Genomic DNA, 21,776 nt, shown 5'->3' with positions numbered 1-21,776 from the left:
GTTTCAGGTATTGGTCAAAACATTATTGTCCCTTGACTCTGCAATCATTCGGGTGAATCTTATCTGTACCCACCCGTTCCAAAGCCTTCACGTCCTTTCTACAAGGTGGTACTCACAATTATGCACAGACCTAAAATTCGAGAGAGGATGTAATCAGCTCTCCTTGATATTCAGAGGGTTTGCCATCATTGAATCCCCCATTATTAACATCCTGAAGGTCACTTGACCAGAGTTTTCACATATTACTGTGGCAACAAAGGCAGGCCCTGACTTCCCAAAGCTTGTCTGCAACCTATTAGACACAAGTCAGAAGTTTTTTTGGAGTATTTATTATTTCCCTATTAAAGCTGCAAGAGCATTTGAAAAGCTCAACACCATCCAGGGCTGTACTGATTCAAAATGGTAGCATGTCACCCTCACGTAGCTAGTCAGAAATAGGCAATAAATGCTAGCCTTCCCAATGATGCCCACATCCCATGGATAAATAAAAAGTATTTTTTAAAGATTTAACATAACTTTCTGTGTCTTGCAATCTGTACCTCTCTTTATAAAGCCCTCATACATACATACTTTAATGCTTGGGTTTTTTTTGTTCTTATTTTAAAGTTTACTTCCTCCTCCTCCTCCTCCTCCTCCTCCTCCTCCTCCTCCTCCTCCTCTTGTCTAAGACTCTTTACCAGCTGGATAACCAATGCGCAAACTGTCCATGCATTGTATTTATCCAAAAGCCAGTGTTACACATCCACACCTAACATATCACATTTGTGCTGAAATCATGTACCCTTGCTTCACAGTTTATCGTGTGATGTTGAATTTCAAACCTATTATCCATTTGAGAATGTGTTTATTTTGCCAAGTTCCCACCTCTGTAAGATTGGTGGGAATTTTGGACTTTCCAAGAATGGAGATCTTTGTTTTCCAATATTAAAGTTGCAGCATTTTCTTTCCAGACATGCCTCACACTGAACATGGAGAAAGTTGGCTTTGTTCTTGAAAACACATCATTGACTTATCAGAAGAACCGGCTGGAGACCGAACTAAAAGAATCAGCTGTGGAACAAAAAATGAAACAGGTACCATTTTGAATTCTGTTCCATTAAGTTATAGGGAAAAAGAAAGGACTGCAGATGCTGGAAAAACACAGCAAGTCCTGATGACGAGCTTATGCCCGAAACGTCGATTCTCCTGTTCCTCGGATGCTGCCTGACCTGCTGTGCTTTTCCAGCAGCACACTCGACCATAAAATTACAGCATGGAAGCAAACCGTTCAGCTCAACTGGTTGGTATGTGCCACTCAAGCCTCGTGTCGCCTCAATGCTTTCCCTAATTAAAAATAAGTTCAATATTGCAAGTTCATAACCAGAAATGTACTCTACTTGCTGTTTGACTCCATTCCAATTCATTAATCCTCCATTCAAGCAAAAATGCCTGACAATACGCTCGGTTTTTCAGATGTTGGCTTTGAGGGTAGTGTAAGGAAGTTAAATTCACTTATTCGGATTTAACTCAGACCATAAGACATAGGACCAGAAATTTGGCCATTCAGCCCATAGAGTCTGCTCTGCCATCCAATCATGGCTGCTCAGTTTCTCAACCCCAACTTGTTCACACTGTGTGAACTATGCATGTTATTATATAGGTTATTGTTAATTAAAGAATAACTGATTGTAAAAATACAGTTAGTAAACCTAGTGTGTACAAAAGCTTTTATGCCAATCATTTAAGCTTAATTTGAGATTCATGTGCCTCTTTGTATAAATAGCTGTAATTCAAGATTTTTGAATTTTATTTTCCCTTATAGTGAAATTAAGTAGCAAAACGAGTTTTGCATTTTCAGGAAAATTATATGCTGTGAATTAATGGGGAAATGAATTGATAATGTCGCCTATTTAAAAAAATGTGATTTATGTGTGTTAAGGTATTTGATTTAAAGGGCTCACGAATGAATGGATCATGCAAATACTTTTGTAGTCTCTAGTGTTTTATTGGCAAATATGATCTAAAACTGAGGGAACAACAGAGGATTCCTTGACTGAATAATTGCTGCCCATGTAACTTTATAAATGGCTGCTTTACTCTGATGAAATCTTTCTGAATCACAGCAACAGTATGCAGAGTTGGATGAGAAAAAGCGACGACTTCTAAATATGTGTAAAGAGCGCATGAAGGCAGCCAGAGAGACCTGCGACCTGGATCCTAATGAAAGTGACATCCCTTCGGAGCTGATGACAGTAAGTAAAGATGAAGTGCTGAACTATAGCAAGTTGTGGCTGTACCACTTATCTACCTGAAGTGTTTGTAGGCCTCAGCCTGTCATGATGTGTTATGTGGTGCATGCCTGTTAATGGGAGTTCAAGAATTGCATGCTGAAATATAGATGAATATAAAGTGCAACTAATTGTTTCCACTAAGTGGGATAATGGCTTAACCTCGTGCCAAACTAAATCAGGTGCAAATCTGCTGGCTTCCAGCGTATTCAGTTCACCATGTGTGAATAATTAAAGTAGTAATTGTCTTTAATTATTCTGTTGATAAAGATATAGTAATTTCTTTGATTGCAAAAGTGCGATTGCAGGGGTAAAAAAAATTAGGAATAGTCATTTACTTTGAAAACTCATATAGGTGTTGCTTTAATATTGAAATTGTGGGTGGTGACGACAAATTTTAAATGGCAGTTGTGCACATACTAATGTTCTGGAAGAATATTACTCTGGGATATTGGAATCTTGCTTCAGGATAAATAAACAAACTGGAATGCAACTGTGAATTGCCAATGTAGTTTTTAATCTTGAAAGTAATCACTATTGTACACATGAAATGGAAATTATTGGATCTTATTATACATAGTCACATTTATTATTGAATACACAAAAGTGAATGTGCTTTCTGAAAGAGTAGGGATGGGGTTGGACAGAGAGACAGAGTATTGGAAGATCTATGTGGCTCCTTTGACCAGAGTGAATTCAACATTGTGATTCATCATTTCACTGTTGCTTTCCACTATAAACACAGGGTGGCTGTAGTTAATCTCTAATCCCATTGCTTTTGCCGTGAATAGTTCTAAAGGCTGTTATTGAAGAATGCTGTTTTGCAAATAAACTCATCAAACCTCATTGTAACTGACTGCTTAATCTATTATTGAACATTGGTATGTATGTTTAACTTGTCATGAAGTTAGAGTGAGCCATTTCAATCTTCGGTGATCTGTAAGTGTGACTACCTTCTCTCTGTTGTAGGCATTTCAAAGTCTTCCAAATTCACTGGACGAAATAGATGCTTCACTTAATGAAGAAAGATCAAGAGCGTCCTGTTTCACTGGCTTGAACTCTTCAGTAAGAGTGACTTACTTTTTTCAGCGGAAACTGATCAGATGCTTTGAGAAGTAAATGCATTCATTTATGTTGAGAGCATTAATCCTGTATCCCTTTTGTGATTTTTCTAAATTTCAATTGAAGTAGTCATATTGGTACTCCTATATGTGCATTAATGGGGGAAAGATAGATTTCCATCATAATTTAAGATACAGGTGTTTCTGCAAAAATAAACTACATTAATATAGCACCTTTCCGTGCCTTAGAATATCATGAAATGCTTACAGACCATTAAATACTTCGCAAGTGTAGTCACTGTTGAAATGGAGAACAACACAGCAAGTAACTTGTGCAAAAAAGAACAAAAGAACTACAGATGCTGGAGATGTGAAACAAAATCACAATTTGCTGGTAAAACCAAGTGGGTCTGGCAACATTTGTGCAGAGAAAGCAAAGTTAATGTTTCGAGTCCAGTGATGCTTCGTTAGAACTGATAGCTGAGAGGAAAAAGTAGTATTTATGCTGAAGATGAGGTTGGGTGTGGGGGCAAGAGGTGAGCAGATAGGTGGTGAGGGAGCCCAGAGTGGGGGTGAGAGATACGAAAGGGGTAAACAAATGAGGTGATTATTGATAGTAGGCCAAGACAGAAGAGAAGCTGGATAAGTCCTAATGAGACCTGAGAGTAGAAGAGAATGGGTAGGCTGTGCTAATATGCCTGACCATGTGAATGGATTCCCGATGTTAAAAGTAATTCATGTCATGGCAGTTCTGGGTATCGGAATGTGCTTTTAAAAAAGGACAGAACTGTGCTTTTAAGTTATTGAACTCTGTTGAGTCTGAGAGGCCAGAGTCCACAAATGGGAAATTAGATGTTGTTATTTGAGCTTGTGCTGAGGCTCACTGGAACATTGCAGCAGGCCCATGACAAAAAAGTTGGCATGGGTACACTGGTGTGATGAAGCAGAAAACTGGAAGCTTGCGGTCATGTTTATAGATGAATTTGTACACCACGTTCCACAAACTTCAATCACATCAGTAAGATTATCTGTTTCAGGTATTGGTCAAAACATTTACTTAGAAATTGAGTCCAGTTAGAAATATTTAATTCAGATAAGTGCATCATTATTACATTTAGACTATCCAAAGGGAACTATTATTGCTAGCTGTATAAATTTCCTTTCACAATAGCTGAGAATTGTGCTATGTGGTAACTTAATTAGAAACATTTGCTAAGGTTGTCTGCAAATCCAAGATGAACACCGATGTCCTGAACTGCCATAATAGTAACATATTGAGTTATAGAGATGTACAGCACAGAAACAGACCCTTCGGTCCAACCCATCCATGCTGACCAAATATCCCAACCCAATCTAGTCCCACCTGCCAGCTGGCCTATATCCCTCCAAACCCTTCCTATTCATATACCCATTCAAATGCCTTTTAAATGTTGTAATTGTACCAGCCTCCTCCACTTCCTCTGGCAGCTCATTCCACACACCTACCACCCTCTGCCTGGAAGAAGTTGCCCCTTAGGTCTCTTTTTATATCTTTCCCCTCTCATCCTAAACCTAGTTCTGGACTCCCCCACCCCAGGGAAAGTACTTTGTCTATTTATCCTATTCATGCCCCTCATGATTTTATAAATCTCTACAAGGTCGTCCGTCAGCCTCCGACACTCCAGGGAAAACAGCCCCAGACTCTTCAGCCTCTCCCTGAAGCTCAGATCCTCCAACCCTGGCAACATCCTCCTAAATCTTTTCTGAACCCTTTCAAGTTTTACAACATCTTTCTGATAGGAAGGATACCAGAATTGCACGCAATATTCCAACAGCAGCCTAACCAATGTTCTGTACAGCCACAACATGACCTCCCAACTCCAGTACTCAATACTCTGACCAATAAAGGAAAGCATACCAAACGTTGCCTTCACTATCCTGTCTTCCTACAATTCCGTTTCAAGGAGCTATGAACCTGCACTCCAAGGTTTCTTTGTTCAGCAACACTCCCTAGGACCTTACCATTAAGTGTGTAAGTCCTGCTAAGATTTCCTTTCCCAAAATGCAGCACCTCACGTTTACTTTTTTTTTAAAGATATTTTTATTAGAAATTTAATATTTTGACAGATTTACAAAAATAAACAGAACTTTCAAGCACAAACATTAATATAAAAATAGATCTTAAATATATAATCATCAAAATTCAAAGGAATGATACTAAAGAAGAAAGAAAAACAATGAAACTCAGTTAACTACTAATCTAATCCACAATTATCCAGAGTGTATAGTTGAGTCACTTACATCCTTCAAACAAGAGAAAATGTTCTCTAATACACTCATAACAGTATAATAAAAAGGAAACTATTTCCAAACAATAAGAACAAAAAAAATAAAACATGTTTGAATGGAGATCCTCCCCCTTGTTCTCAGGGGGCCTTACTTCCTTTCTAAAGGTCCACCATATCCTCTCCCAAACAGTGTCCCACCCTTGACCCAGGCGCTCCTTAATAGGATTTAGATATAATACCGAGCTAGAGTTAACAGTGAGCGCCCCACCCCCACCCCTCCCCACCCATACCTGAGTATATCTGATAGCATCAATGCCACGTACAAACACACATAACTATAAAATTACAACTTCAACAAATTACAGTTAAGTATAATAACATAAAATAGCAAGGGAAGACAACCCTGCTCCCAGAAGGAAAAGTAAAGTAGAGTAAAGTATCCATTTCTCCCCACGGAGTGTGGAAGAGGCAAGCCAACATAAATTGTCTCTTACGATTTATTTAAACGAGTCTAAAAGTTCCTTAGCCTCTTCTGGTGATCTAAAATTATACTCGGATCCTTCGTGGTTAAAGCATAACGTCGCTGGGTAGCGTAAGGTGTATTGAATATTTAAGTTCCTTAGACATTTCTTCACCTCATCAAACGCCTTCCTCCTTCGTGCCAAAGCCGGGGAGAAGTCCTGAAATAACATAATCTTGGATCCTTCATGAATCATAGCTTTAGGATCCTTTCCAAGCTTTCTGGAGGCGTCCAGGAGTATCTGCCTCTCCCTATAACTCTGCAGCCGGAACAGGACCGGGCGTGGGCGCTGGTTTGGGCCAGATCCGCGTACTGCGACCCGGTAGGCCCACTCCACCCGTACCCGGTCAGTTTCAGCCCCCAGGTTTAAAAGCTGGGGCAGCCATCGCTCCAGAAATACTACTAACTGTCCCTTCTCTTCTTGTTCAGGGAGGCCCAGAAGACGGATATTCTTTCTCCGATTTCTATTATCCAGGTCATCCATGTAGATTTCAAAGGCCCGGACTCTCTGCTCCAGAGCTCGCACCTGTTCTGCAGCTGTTTGTGCTGCAGCCTCGGAGGTCGTGGCCTTTAGCTCCGCCCCCTCCACTCGGCCCTGCAGCTCCTCAATAGCCTGGCTGTGCTTTTGTAGCTTTTCTTCGAATGCATTCCATCTCTGTCTGGATTCTACAATGAAATTGACGAGTGTCGTTTCCAATCTGGCAATCATCTCTTCAAGGCCTGTTTTTACATCAGCTGCAGCCGGAGGAGAGGAGGGTGGGAGAGGGGTCTTTGTTTTCTGAGAGCTGCGGGATCCCTTTGGTTTACTCATTATCCACTTAATATTAAACTGCTTAAATATAATAGTAAGCAGCTAATTAAGGTTAGAAAATTTTTTTGGGTGGTTTGGTAAGTGTGGTGGGGGTGAGTAACTCACTTTACCCAGGTTTTGGGAAGAGCACTGTAAACTCAGACTTGCTGAGTCGCCGCCATCTTGGATCTCCACCTCACGTTTACTTAAACTCCATCTGCCACTTCATGATTCGCTATTTATTTCAACTGATATATTCAATATAATAACTTCTAGGTTATAGATGAATACAAGAGGAGGAAACAAGAAATAGAAAATTTATCAGAAGAGCTGAAAAGAAAAAAGAATGAACTGGAAGAGTATAAACTGAACATCTCACAGGTAGTTGAAGAAACAATTTATTCAGACCTTTCATTTTTATGTTCGTTCTTAACATCAATGTGAGTCATTCATGTATTTCTTTGAATTTACTTTATCACTTCCCATAGGTGAAAGAAAAGTGGCTAAATCCTTTGAAACAGCTTGTCGAACAAATTAATGAGAAGTTTAGTGAATATTTCCGCTCAATGCAGTGCGCAGGAGAAATTGATTTGCACACAGATAATGAGGTAGGATGATCTGCATCTGTATTTTGACATTGACATGCCCCCATTACCACTTAAAGAGTTCAACTCTCAGCGTAAGTAAGTTATCGTTAAGTTGTTACCTTCTTGCAAGATGTTGGTCTTTGGTGACGTGATAATTATAGAACTCCCTGGCCATTTGGGTGACCTGAAGACATTTATCAAACCTTTTTGTATCTGAAGAAATCACCTACCACGTTTGGCGCCAGTCATTTGTTCACTGCCATAAGATGATTCAAAACTGACAAACTAAATATGATTTCAGCATATCAGTTCGTTGTTTTTGACCAAGTCATTGAAATGCATCATGCAATAGTCATTTAGCCCTGTCATTTAACCCTATTTTCCCGTGATAGACGCATAAACTTCATCAGTTGTTTCAATCCTCACACCCTATATATTATTATGGAAGATAAAGATTTTTGTGTACACAGTTATTTTTGTAATTATTCATGGGATAAAGGCATCATTGGCTGGGCCAGCATTTGTTGCTCATCCATAGTAGCTTTTGAAAACTTGTTTGTCTTGAATCACTGCAGTCTATTTGGTATCGCGACTCTCGCAATGCTATTCAGGAGAGAGTTACAGGATTTCGACCCAGCGACACTGAGGGTACAAAAATGGCACTGAAAGAACAGAAATATATATTTCCAAGTCAAGATGCTGAGTGTCTTTGAGAGACAATGGACAATAGGTACAGGAGTAGGCCATTCTGCCCTTCAAGCCTACACTACCATTCAATATGATCATGGCTGATCATCCTTAATCAGTATCCTGTTCCTGCCTTATCTCCATAACCCTGGATTTCACTATCCTTGAGGGCTCTATCCAACTCTTTATGAATTGAATCCAGAGACTGGGCCTCCACTGCCCTCTGGGGCAGAGCATTCCACACAGCCACCACTCTCTGGGTGAAGAAGTTTCTCCTCATCTCTGTCCTAACTGGTCCACCCTGTATTTTTAAGTTGTGTCCTCTGGTTCGGCACTGACCCATCAGCAGAAACATGTTTCCTGCCTCCAGAGTGTCCAATCCTTTAATAATCTTATATGTCTCAATCAAATCCCCTTTCAGTCTTCTAACCTCAAGGGTATACAAGCTCAGTCTCTCCAGTCTTTCAGCATAAGGTAGTCCCGCCATTCCAGGAATTGACCTTGTGAACCTACGCTGCACTCCCTCAATAGCCAGAATGTCTTTCCTCAAATTTGGAGACCAGAACTGCACACAATACTCCAGGTGTGGTCTCACCAGGGCCCTGTACAGCTGCAGAAGAACCTCTTTGCTTCTATAATCGATCCCTCTTGTTATGAAGGCCAGCATGCTATTAGCCTTCTTCACTACCTGCTGTACCTGCATGCTTACCTTCATTGACTGGTGTTCGCTGCACTTTGGATGCTGCCTGAATTGCTGTGCTCTTCCAGCACCACTAATCCAGAATCTGGTGTACAAGAACACCCAGATCTCTTTGTACTGCCACTTTATCTAAATTGATTCCATTTAGGTAGTAATCTGCCTTCCTGTTCTTGCCACCAAAGTGGATAACCATACATTTATCCACATTAAACTGCATCTGACCACTCACCTAACCTGTCCGGGTCACCCTGTAATCTCCTAACATCCTCCTCACATTTCACCCTGCCACCCAGCTGAGTATCATCAGCAAATTTGCTAATGTTATTACTAATACCATCTTCTATATCATGAACATATATTGTAAAAAGCTGCGGTCCCAGCACTGATCCCTGCGGTACCCCACTGGTCACTGCCTGCCATTCCGAAATGGAGCCGTTTATCACTACTTTTTGTTTCCTATCACCCAACCAACTTTCAATCCAAGTTAGTATCTTGCCCCCAGTACCATGTGCCCTAATTTTGCTCACTAACCTCCTATGTGGGATTTTATCAAAAGCTTTCTGAAAGTCCAGGTACACTACATCTACTGGATCTCCCTTATCCATCTTCAGAGTTACATCCTCAAAAAATTCCAGAAGATTAGTCAAGCATGATTTCCCCTTCATAAATCCATGCTGACTCTGACCTATCCTGTGACTACTATCCAGATGTGTCATAATTTCATCCTTTATAATAGATTCCAGCATTTTTCTTACCACTGAGGTCAGACTAACTAGTCTATAATTTTCTGCTTTCTCTCTCCCACCTTTCTCAAAAGGTGGTACAACATTAGCCACCCTCCAATCTGCAGGAACTGATCCCGATTCTATCGAACTCTTGAAAATAATCACCAACGCATCCACGATATCTCGAGCCACCTCCTTCAGTACCCTGGGATGTAGACTCCGGGCCCTGGGGAGTTATCAACCTTCAGACCTAACAGTCTCTCCAACATCAATTCCTGGCAAATATGAATTCCCTTAAGTTCAGGTCCTTCAGCCACTGTTACCTCAGGGAGATTGCTTGTGTCTTCCCCAGTGAACACAGGTCTGAAGTACCAATTCAATTCTTCTGCCATTTCTTTGTTCCCTGTAATATATTCCCCTGTTTCTGTCTTCAAGGGCCCAATTTTAGTCTTAACCACTTTTTTGCCTTTCACTTACCTAAAAAAACTTTTACTATCTTCCTTTATATTTTTGGCCAGTTTACCTTCATACCTCATTTTTTCTCCATATTTCCTTCTTAGTAATCCTCTGCTGTTCTTTAAAAGCTCCCCAGTCCTCCGTTTTCCCACTTATCTTTGCTATGTTATACTTTCTCTCTTTTAACTTTATATGTTTCTTAACTTCCCTCGTTAGCCAGGGCCACCCATGCCTCCTCCTAGGATCTTTCTTCCTTTTTGGAATGAACTGATCCTGCATCTTCTGCATTATACACAGAAATATCCACCATTGTTCCTCCACTGTCATCCCTGCTAAGGTATTGCACCATTGAACTTTGGCTAGCTCCTCCCTCATAGCTCCATAGTTCCCTTTATTCAACAGAAATATTGTCACTTCCGATTGTACCCTCTCCCCCTCAAATTGCAGATTGAATCTTATTGTATTATTGTCACTACATCCCAATGGCTCTTTCACTTCGAGGTCCCTGATCAATTCTGGTTTGTTGCACAATACCACTTCCAGAATTGCCTTCTCCCTGGTAGGCTCCAGCACCAGCTGTTCTAAGAATTCATCTCAGAGGCACTCCACAAAGTCTCTTTCTTGAGGTCCAATAACATCCTAATTCTCCCAGTCTACCTGCGTGTTGAAATCCCCCATAACAACTGTAGTAACATCTTTGCGACAAGTCAATATCAGCTCCTGATTGAACTTACATCCGACATCCACACAACTGTTTGGGGGCCTGTAGATAACTCCCAAGAGAGTCTTTTTACCCTTAGAATTTCTCAGCTCTATCCACACTGACTCTACATCCCCTGATTCTAGGTCCCCCCACGCAAGGGACTGAATATCATCCCTTACCGACATGGCCACCCCACCCCATCTGCCCGTCAGTCTGTCCTTATGATAGCACTTGAATAATCATTTCCCAGGCCCTGTCCACTAGAAGCCACGACTCAGTTATCCACACAATATCGTATCTGCCAATTTCCAAAAGAGCCTCAAGCTCATCCATCTTATTTCTAATGTTTTGTGCATTTATGTATAGTATTTTTAATTTGTTACTGCCCTCACCCTTCCCATCAACTCTTATTTCACTCAACCTTACAGCATGATCCCTTTCATGACTTCCCTTGTTCTAACTTCCCTTCAATTTCCTTCTTAAACATCCAGTTTGTCTCCTCCACCCCCCCCCCCCCCCCCCCCCCCCCCCGCCGCTACTTATTCTAAATATAGCTGTGTTGCAGTAGCAAACCTGCCTACCAGAATGTTGGTCCCTAACCTATTAAGGTGCAAACCGTCTCTCTTATATAATTTATGCTTACCACAAAACATGCCCCAGTGTTTAAAAGAAGAAGAGGAGCTGCAAATGGTGGTGTTCTTGTGTATGTATTGCTTTGTTCTTCTAGATGGTAGTGGCTGTGGGTTTGAAATGTGCTGTCCAAGGACCTTTGGTGAATTTCTGCAGTGTGTCTTGTGGATGGTATGCACTGTAGCAACTGAGTATGGTGGAGTATGTGAATATTTGTAAATCTGCTGTTAAGTGGGCTCCTTTGACTTGCGTTGAGTCAAGCTTCTTGAGTGTTGTTGGAGCTGCAGTCATTCAGGAAAGTGTAGAATGATAGATCACACGCCCATGTGCCTTTGTAGAAGGTAGGCAGGTTTTGGGGAGTCAGAAGATGTTAATTACTGCTCTTATAGCCGGAATATTTGTACAGCTGTTTTATTTCAGCTTCTGTTTGATTGTAATTCCCAGAATGTTAGTAGTGGAGCATTCATCGATGGTAATGCCGTTCGAATATGAAGGAGTGATTGTTAAATTCTTAGATACTCTTATGAAGATGGTCATTGCTTGGCACTAGCATGGCACGAATGCTACTTGCCACTTTTCAGACCAAACAGGTTTTGCTGCAGTTTACATGGGCTTCTTCAGTGTCGAGGAGTTGTAAATGATGCTGAACATCATACAGCCACCAGCCAATTTACCATTTCCTAACCTTATGATGGAGGGAAGGCCGTTGAAGCAACTGAAAATGATTGCACCTATGGCACAACCGTGAGGAACTCTAGCAGAAATGTCCTGCAGCTGAGCTAACTGACCTCCCATAGCACAACCTCCTTCCTGTTATACTGAGTTATGATGATAACATCGGGTCAAGCAGCTTCAGAGGAGCGGGGGTGTCAACTTTTCAGGTCAGGACCTTTCATTAGGACTGGGTATGACTCCAGTCAGTGATGAGATCTCCGCCTGATTCCCGTTGATTTTGGCTTTCCAGTAAAATACCTAAAGCTTGAAGAAAATCAGTTTGTATTCCCTCACCAGTTGCTGTAACCTGTGGTCCTTAAACCTAGTAACTAACAATGATTATTCCTTCATGTTCACTGGCATTTCCATAGATGAATGCTCGACTGTCAGTATCTGGGAATTACCTTAAATTTACAGTTAGTGCACCAATTGGCCATGTCTCCCAAGAATGGAAAAGAATCCAAGAGATTGATATACAGAAAATCCTAGCAAGCAAAAGGGTCATCTCAGCAAATCCTTTGAAAGGTGCTGTCCAAGGAGCTTTGGAGATTTTCTGCAGTGTCTTGTGGATGGTATGCACTGCTGCAACTGAGTATAGTGAAGTTAGTGAATATTTGTATTGGGGTGATTGCACTGCTTTCCCAACTTTTTCACCTCCATCTGTAATGCATTTGTCTGTTTGTGTCTCTACATACATATGTGTAGGGTTTATTCAATGGGAGTTCTGTGCTGTGAAAGAACTGTCAGAATGGAAGTAGGACTTCATGTTTTTGAAGGTGACCTATCAGAATCTCCACTCAGAAATGCCAATCACCCTCTCTTTTTTTGTTTGTTTTTAAAAGAAATGTGACAATCTGTGTGAAATTGTCACTCCTTGGAAACTCCAGTCTGTTGTCTAAAGTATGATCCCATGAGTATGACGATGGCTGATGTTTAGTTAGTGTGACACAACCCTTCCAATTTTCGTACTAGCCCCCATATCTTGGTAAGGAACACTTGGCAATGTTGACAGGACTGAGTTTGTCATTTGTTTCTGGTAGCTAGATTGATGCCAACTGGTCCATCTTTTGAGATGTTTTAGTAGTTATAGATTTCTGGTCCATTTTAGAGAGCCGTTAAGGGTTATATCTGTGGGTATGGAGTCACACGTAAGCCACTTCGGGTAAGAAAAGCAGTATTTCTTTAGTGAGCCAGATCATATTTTTGATAGTATTTGGATTCTTTGTCATCATTAGACATTTAATTCCAGATTCTATTGCATTCACCATCTACTGTGGTTACAAGAATTTTACCTTGGTCTTTGGGTTACCTGGCCATTGACGAGTATTATTCTGCCATCACCTCCCTAATGTAATGTTCTTGTTGATTTATTATGCCATGTCAATTATGTTATGATCTCGGTCCTGACCAGTATACCTCGTTTACTAAAAAAGACAAAATCCTTAATCCTAGTTATTGAAAGAATAAAACCAGAGAATTCCGTAGTTTAAAACAGAAGATATTTTGCTATGCAAGAGTCAAAGTAAACACACGATACTAAAGTCACTATCTTTATTCTAAAACTAGAATCAACATGAATTAACAGGCAAATGTTAATCGATTATAAACTATAATTTAAATGGTAAATAGCAGACACAATTAAGAACGATCTTATGAATTTAATCAGTGGTCCACCCATCAAATATGTTATCAGTCTCAGTTACAAAGTCCTTCGGGTGTCTAGCTACTTCTCAAAGAATTTCAGAGTTTCCTTCTAGGATTTTCCCCGATTTCCAGCTGACAACTGTGTCCAACCAATTTGGATACGCCCATTAACAAAAGGGACATGCCTGCAGAACCACCTCAACTGTGTTTACCACAGCCTGGATAGCATACATCACCAGTTTTATCTTCAAATAACAGATCAAGCAGGAGAGACAGTATTTTTGACTAACCAAAGCTTCTGGATTCCGATTCCATCATTTTCAGCCTCCCTGTACTGTAACACTCAATCATCATCAGAGCGCTAATAGCTTTGTCTCTTTTTAATGATTTCAACTAATTTCAGTCTGCCTTGTAGTCTTGTTTTTCTATCTCGTTTTCCGTCTTTGACCCTTTTAGATTTCATGGAAACAGTTTCCCAATTCAATTTATTTATTGTCCTGCCCTACTGTCCTCCTTCAGTAATGTCTTAGATATCTTGTTTCACAATGCACACGCAAAAATAAGTGAAGAAGCATGAATGAATCATCCTGAGCAACACCATCTATGAAATTGTGCACATGTGTATTAATCTGTAAAGTATCCTGGGAATGAGCAAGCATTATAACAAATCCACAAGCCATTTAAGTGCAAATACGTGACCTATTCCAATAATAAGTTATGTAAGATTAGGCTTTCTCCTTGATTAAATAGAAGTAATCTCTGAATCATCTCTTGTTTTCTGTTTAAATGTTTGTGTACCTTTTAATATTGATTACAGCTGCAATGGAAACACTGGCTATTTATTCTGTCATTTGTTCTACACGCCTTTCCTTTCATTGTAGCTACTGATGGTGATTGCAACTATTGTATTTTTTGCACTGTGCCTTGCTGTATCCTACCTGAGGGAAGAACAGGCTTTTTATTGTATCAATGGACATTGAATATAGAGTGTTCCTTTGTTTTCATTTAAATTATGTCATTTTTGTGGGTTCTGCAAACTTATTTCTCCAGTTACTGGTTGCAAATGGCCATATTCCTTCCAATTTATCAATGAGAATTGAGGTGTGGCCTTCATTGTGGTTCAGGATAGTGGTATGGGAGGGACCCTGAGCTCTTCCGCTCTGACCACTTTTTATTTTGTTTCTTGCTTTTTCCTTTTTTAGTTTTTCAATTTTTCTTTTCTCTACTTACCTTCTGGAGGGAGCTTGGTCTTGGAGGCAGTAGCAGTGGTGGTAGCTGCTAAGGGTTTTGGCTTTTGTGCTTAGCCAGAGTTCTGGCAGTCAGCAGTATCATGGGAGCAGGCAGCCTGTGGTGGCTGGCGGTGAGAACAGGAGCAAGCAGCTTTTGGTGGCTGGTGGTGAGAATGGGAGCAGGCAGTCTGGTGGCTGGCAGTGAGAATGGGAGCGGGCAGCCTGTGGTGTCCGGCGGTTAGAATGGGAGCGGGCAGCCTGTGGTGTCCGGCGGTTAGATTGGGAGCAGGCAGCCTGTGGTGTCCGGCAGTGAGAATGGGAGCGGGCAGCCTGTGGTGTCCGGCAGTGAGAATGGGAGCGGGCAGCCTGTGGTGTCCGGCAGTGAGAATGGGAGCGGGCAGCCTGTGGTGTCCGGCAGTGAGAATGGGAGCGGGCAGCCTGTGGTGTCCGGCAGTGAGAATGGGAGCGGGCAGCCTGTGGTGTCCGGTGGTTAGAATGGGAGCAGGCAGCCTGTGGTGTCTGGTGGTTAGAATGGGAGCGGGCAGCCTGTGGTGTCCGGCGGTTAGAATGGGAGCGGGCAGCCTGTGGTGTCCGGCGGTTAGAATGGGAGCGGGCAGCCTGTGGTGTCCGGCGGTTAGATTGGGAGCAGGCAGCCTGTGGTGTCCGGCAGTGAGAATGGGAGCGGGCAGCCTGTGGTGTCCGGCAGTGAGAATGGGAGCGGGCAGCCTGTGGTGTCCGGCAGTGAGAATGGGAGCGGGCAGCCTGTGGTGTCCGGTGGTTAGAATGGGAGCAGGCAGCCTGTGGTGTCTGGTGGTTAGAATGGGAGCAGGCAGCCTGTGGTGTCTGGCAGTGAGAATGGGAGCGGGCAGCCTGTGGTGTCCGGTGGTTAGAATGGGAGCAGGCAGCCTGTGGTGTCCGGTGGTTAGATTGGGAGCAGGCAGCCTGTGGTGTCTGGCGGTGAGAATGGGAGCAGGCAGCCTGTGGCGGCCAGCGGAGAGAATGGGAGCGGGCAGCCTGGGACGGAGGCAGGTTCAAGCCCATGAGGAGTGCAAGCCTAACATGGCCTGGTGCTTGTTGTGTTCAACTGTTATGTTTCTTTGTTTTTCCATCTTTTAGTAAGAAGGGCTGTAACATTTAACACTACTCATGTGAGGAAGTGTGACAATAAACCTAATTCAAATTAATTCTTTGGTTCAGCAGCAAGAAAACCAAAGTCAATTTCAAATGGTGTGTGTGAGCTGCTGCTTTTCAGTCACCTGTCTAATATTTATCATAGCAATACAGTTTTGGAGTGCTCCCATGAAAACTTTTGAGACATTTTCCCACAATGTAGGTGAGAGTTTTTAAACCGTGGGTCAAGTGCTGCAGGTTTTGGTGTCAGAGAAGATTAATTTTAAGGTAATCAATGCAGTTATGCAAAATATAAGTATACTGCTAAAGAAACAAAATAGATTACCTATTTGATCACCTGTTCATTCTTGTTTCCTTCAGGAAGAATATGATAAGTATGGCATCCGAATCAGAGTGAAGTTTCGCAGCAGTACTCAGCTCCATGAACTCACCCCACATCACCAGAGTGGTGGAGAGCGAAGTGTTTCTACAATGTTGTATTTAATGGCTCTACAGGAATTAAATAGATGCCCCTTTCGAGTAGTGGATGAAATCAATCAGGTACTTTTATCATCACAGTCAAGTGGCAAACAAAAGCAAAAACAATCCATAAGAATTGTCTTTTACCAACTTCCATTGCTTAATTTCACCTAACTGCTTCTATAAAGTAAAAATTTCAGTGTAAAAAAGAATGTTGGCGTGTCTATGAAAAACGTGTGGCAGAGATGTGTGACTCATTTATCTTTTGTCATTGCAGGGTATGGACCCAACCAATGAGAGGAGGGTTTTTGAAATGGTGGTACGGACAGCTTGCAAAGAGAACACCTCTCAGTATTTCTTTATCACACCCAAGGTACATGGCCCTCCTCAGAATGACATTTAGATTAGATTACTTACAGTGCGGAAACAGGTCCTTCGGCCCAACAAGTCCACACCGACCCGCTGAAGCGCAACCCACCCAAACCTATTCCCCTACTTTTACCCTTTCACCTAACACTATGGGCAATTTAGCCTCACCAATTCACCTAACCTGCACATTTTTGGATTGTGGGAGGAAACCGGAGTACCCGGAGGAAACCCACGCAGACACGGGGAGAACGTGCAAACTCCTGAGGCGGGAATTGATCCTGGGTCTCTGGCGCTGTGAGGCAGCAGTGCTAACCACTGTGCCACCGTGCCGCCCACCATCTAGCTAGCATCAGAGTATATGTCTACACCACAAACAGCACCATAAATGGCTAATGCTCAATAACTGGGTGACAAGTAGCTAAATGTTACAATTTATGATTCTGTAAAAACATGAGCGGCAATCTACCTTGAAACTTGAAGGAATGGAACCCTCTTTCTCCTCATCCCCTGCTCTGTCCATTTTATTGGAGGACTTACCTTTACGGACACTGCTTTGCTCTCCAGCTCAAGTTATAAGGCTTCCCTCACTTAACTTAAATTTTATTTTTTTAATGAACCTTGAATGCTTCTTTCCCTGAAAAGGCCTTATGGAATTGGTGGAAGGATTTTGAGCTAGAGGGCACAGTTTTAAGGTAATTGATAAAATGGTGACGCTAAGAGAAACGTTTTATGCAACACTTGTTTAGGATCAAGAATGCGCTGCCTGAAAGTTTGGTTGAGGCAGACTCACTCATTCCCTTTTAAAGGCAAAGTAGATCATTACCTGAAAAATGGAAACTTGCAGGGAAATGGGATAAAGGTGGGGTGGTGAGAGTAGGTGAGTTGCTCTTGCAGACAGCTAATATGAACACAGAGTCAAATGGCCTTCTGTGCTGCAAGTGTTCTATGAATCTACTGAGTCTTTGCAAGACTAACCATATTTAATTATTGCTGGGTTTTTTTCACAGCTTTTGCAGAATCTGACTTATTCTGACAATATGACAGTGCTGTGCGTTTATAATGGACCACACATGTTGCCGCCAGGCAAGTGGAATCTCAAAGCTTTTCTCAGGAGACGACGAAGAGTGCAAGTCCATAACTGAGAACTAAGTAGTTCTATCTCAGGTGATAGTCATTATGTTTACATATATAAAAAAACTCTTGGGATCTTAGGATCATTTCACTTGACCTTTTTTTGCTTCTTCTTGAAGTTAAGTCTCTTTAAAACAAAAACTACCTGTGTTTATGGAGGATTAGGGGTTGCAATTAAAAGAAATCTAAGTGCCTGGCAGTATCGTCTTGCCTTCTGTTTCTGAAATGGATGATTACATTAGAGTTATCAGAATTTTGTAATCCATTATGACCCTAGAGTTAGGTGCGCAGGTGTTCTGCATTTTTGTGTTTGGCTTTCAGGTGCCTATTATATGAGCAGAGAAATGCCAACTATCTGAAATTTGTTCTTGAGTGATAACAACAAAGGTAAACTTATTTTTTTACCGGATACCACATTTGCTCCATATGTGCACACCCCCACCATTTGGATGGTAGTGTGTTTTGATAGCTAACCTAATGTACAGAGCTGTAAAATAATGGGAGCCAAAAGTTTGTATAACTGAAAAAGTAGCTTGTTGTTTATTGGCAAAATGCCCCCCCCATTTTAAAAAAAACTCTTGCCAATATAATGATGCAGGGCGTCCTATTTCTGTGACACGTTATATGTTGTGAGAGGCTATTGTGAAATTAGTGCAATTATTGCTTTCCCAACTCCACTTCCCACCTCCCAACCTGTCCTTTAGGACAGCAAAGATGACTGTTTCATATTTATGAACTTTTTTTAAAGCTGTTATGTACTGTTCAAGCAGTTGAATGGAACAACAAATTATTGAATTGTTAAGCACAATTAAGGTGGGCCTTTGTACAACTGAGCAGGCTTCTGTAAATAATGAGGAACATTGTGTAATGCAGAGATGCGCTTTTTAAAAATGAGCTAGATGACAGCCGGACCTTGCACCCTCAGAGAAAAAAAAGTACTCTCTTCCCAAAATCAGAATTGAGCTGGAGAAATCAACTATTCTTAAATCCACATATATAACATAATTTGGTGTTCAAGTGAGAGAGATGTCTACTCAGTCTGTTGTAATTGCAGGATAATGTGTAATTGAGTCATTTATTCCTATAGTGCACTGCAGTTGCATCTTGTAAAGTAGTGCATGTGGCACAAAATTTGAATGACACTAAGTGTCCTTTGCACAGATGTAACTTCATGTAGGAGAGTTGACCAGTTCTCTGTAAAGGTCAGCTAGCTTAAAGACTAGGATAGTGCAATATTAGCCAAGCTGAGCATCACTACTTGCCCCAACAGTTTGGTTCTGATTATTACTGTGGGCTGTGGTAAAATAATTTTATTCTATTCGTGCTGTTCATATTTGAGCCTATAGGGGGTAGTGTTAGGTTGAAGGATTGCCTATTTAAAATGTGCTGTTCTGCAGTACCTGCTTTATTTTTGTAAGATAATGTACATATTGCACCAGTTGTGTTGCAAGTTTTTAAATATTAAAACATGGTTTAAAAATGAACTGAAAAGCTTGCTGTCTCCACAGTAAAACAGTCTTTTTAAAAGAAATTCTGCTTAGTCATCAGAGGTGACCAAAGTTTTGTTTTTCCATAGCCACTGTTCAACCTATTAACACTTGGAGAAGGACATATTCAGCACTATTTTTATATCAATGACAAATTCTTTTTAAAGGCAGACATTTGGAATTTTTGTATCTGTTCAGTACAATTGATCCAGTTTAATTTATTACATTCCCATTGTATTGATTCTGAATGAAATCTCTGAGAAATTGATTTTCCTTGTGTTTTCATAAAACTTCTGTTGCATAATTCTTGGTGTTTGATTTCGTTGTTTGAGAACTTTGCCTTTGTTTTTGTGTTTGCATCCGTTTCCTAATAAGTGTTAATGTTACTCTATTTAAAAAAAAAATTTTTTTTAAATGTCCCCTTTTGAGATGCTTTGTATTATATCTGGGATACGTTTATTGCTGTTTCTTTTTGAACTGAAATAAACAACCTTTTAAAAGCCTCCTTTTTTGAGTATTGCCAAGTTATTTCTCTGTTAATTGCATTAGTATCATGAGGTTTGAAGTCAAAATGTGGAAGTTGTCTTACAAAAAAGACATTGGCTTGGATTTTATGGTCAGCAGCTAACTTATGGCACTTTTAAATTAGATTAGATTCACTACAGTGTGGAAACAGGCCCTTCGGCCAAACAAGTCCACACCGACCCTCTGAAGAGCAACTCTCCCAGACCCATTCCCCTACATTTACCCCCGCACCTAACTACAGGCAATTTAGCATGGCCAATTCACCCAACCTGCACATCTTTGGATTGTGGGAGGAAACCGGATCACCCAGAGGAAACCCATGCAGACACTGGGAGAATGTGCAAACTCCACACAGATAGCTGCCCGAAGTGGGAATTGAATCCAGGTCCCTGGCGCTGTGACGCAGCAATGCGAGCCATTGAGCCACCGTGCTGCCCCATGTTGTCATTCATTAAACTTCCTGCGCTTTTGTAGAATGAAATATGCAGTGATTCGAAGGATGAATTGACTCCTTGTGTTCTACAGGGCATTTGTGTCTCATGAATATAGCAGGCAATGGCATGACTCGTGTACTAATTAGATTGACAAGTTGGTACTTTGGCACACAGGCTGAACCAGGAAGTATAAGTCAAAATGGTTGATACAATGCCAGTTAATGTACAGAAAGTGAAATGGTGAAAGATGGAATTGAGAAATGGAAAAATTAAAAGAAAATTGTTTGCTTTTTTTTAAAAATGTATCCAACAGAAATTTAAGTCTGAAGAGATGAAATACCATGCTTGTAAAAGTTAATTTTCAGTGCCAGAGAGATCAGTTAACAATTTATCACACCAGATGGAAAATTTAACCTACTGTGGAATGGGCAAACCACAAGTTTAGATTAGATTTTTTTAGATTAGATTAGATTACTTACAGTGTGGAAACAGGCCCTTCGGCCCAACAAGTCCACACCGACCCGCCGAAGCGCAACCCACCCATACCCCTACATTTACCCCTTACCTAACACTACGGGCAATTTAGCATGGCCAATTCACCTGACCCGCACATCTTTGGACTGTGGGAGGAAACCCACGCAGACACGGGGAGAACGTGCAAACTCCACAATGAACCCAGGTCTGAGGCGCTGTGAGACTGCAGTGCTAACCACTGTGCCACCGTGCACTGTGGCATGTTTTGTGGATATCTTCCTGAGAAGCAATATTCCTTCTAATGTTCAGCAACCTAAAAGTTCCCAAGCAGGCATGAAGTTTATTTTATTTTTAGGGCTTGTTTCCATAAATTAGATTGCACTTTCCAAATTTGCATTGCATGTTATCCTGCATCAGAGTCATCTGACATTGGGACGAAGTCAGGGCCACGTGATGTTTTGCTCACTTCTCAAGAACTGCACTTTACAAGATGCTGGTTGCCTTTGAAAGAGCTGCAGCTGAATGTAGACTCTGAACAATAAGGCAAAGCTGAACCCTCCGAGAAGGCAAGGAGAAAGTGAGGACGGCAGATGCTGGAGATCAGAGTCAAAAAATGTGGTGCTAGAAAAGCACAGCCAGTCAGACAGTATCCGAGGAGCAGGAGAGTCAACGTTGAGGATAAGCTTTTCATCCTGATGAAGAGGTTATTCTTGAAATGTCGACTCTCCTACTCCTTGATGATGCCTGACCTGGCTGTACTTTTCCAGCACTGCACTTATTGCCTCT

The 21,776-nt window shown here is 41.4% G+C and overlaps 1 protein-coding gene across 2 annotated transcripts in view; it reads left to right on the top strand.

The window, feature by feature from the left end:
- smc5 (structural maintenance of chromosomes 5) overlaps nucleotides 1-19,936 on the top strand; it is a 57,456-nt gene extending 37,520 nt beyond the window's left edge. The window contains exons 17-25 of one of the 2 annotated variants that reach the window (XM_060839627.1): nucleotides 951-1,073; nucleotides 2,103-2,231; nucleotides 3,237-3,332; nucleotides 7,182-7,286; nucleotides 7,394-7,513; nucleotides 16,472-16,651; nucleotides 16,848-16,943; nucleotides 17,947-18,103; nucleotides 19,647-19,936. In XM_060839627.1, coding sequence (XP_060695610.1) covers nucleotides 951-1,073; nucleotides 2,103-2,231; nucleotides 3,237-3,332; nucleotides 7,182-7,286; nucleotides 7,394-7,513; nucleotides 16,472-16,651; nucleotides 16,848-16,943; nucleotides 17,947-18,081 — 984 coding nt within the window. In that variant the 3' untranslated portion in view covers nucleotides 18,082-18,103; nucleotides 19,647-19,936. Of the gene's footprint in view, nucleotides 1-950; nucleotides 1,074-2,102; nucleotides 2,232-3,236; nucleotides 3,333-7,181; nucleotides 7,287-7,393; nucleotides 7,514-16,471; nucleotides 16,652-16,847; nucleotides 16,944-17,946 lie in introns of both variants that reach the window. The other variant, XM_060839618.1, reaches the window with a different exon arrangement.
- The last annotated feature ends 1,840 nt before the right edge of the window (nucleotides 19,937-21,776 follow it).

This window comes from Hemiscyllium ocellatum, chromosome 2 (genome assembly GCF_020745735.1).
Source record: "Hemiscyllium ocellatum isolate sHemOce1 chromosome 2, sHemOce1.pat.X.cur, whole genome shotgun sequence".
Classification (NCBI taxonomy): domain Eukaryota; kingdom Metazoa; phylum Chordata; class Chondrichthyes; order Orectolobiformes; family Hemiscylliidae; genus Hemiscyllium; species Hemiscyllium ocellatum.
Note: the sequence above shows the minus strand (reverse complement) of the source record. Positions and strands in the feature narration are given on the sequence as shown.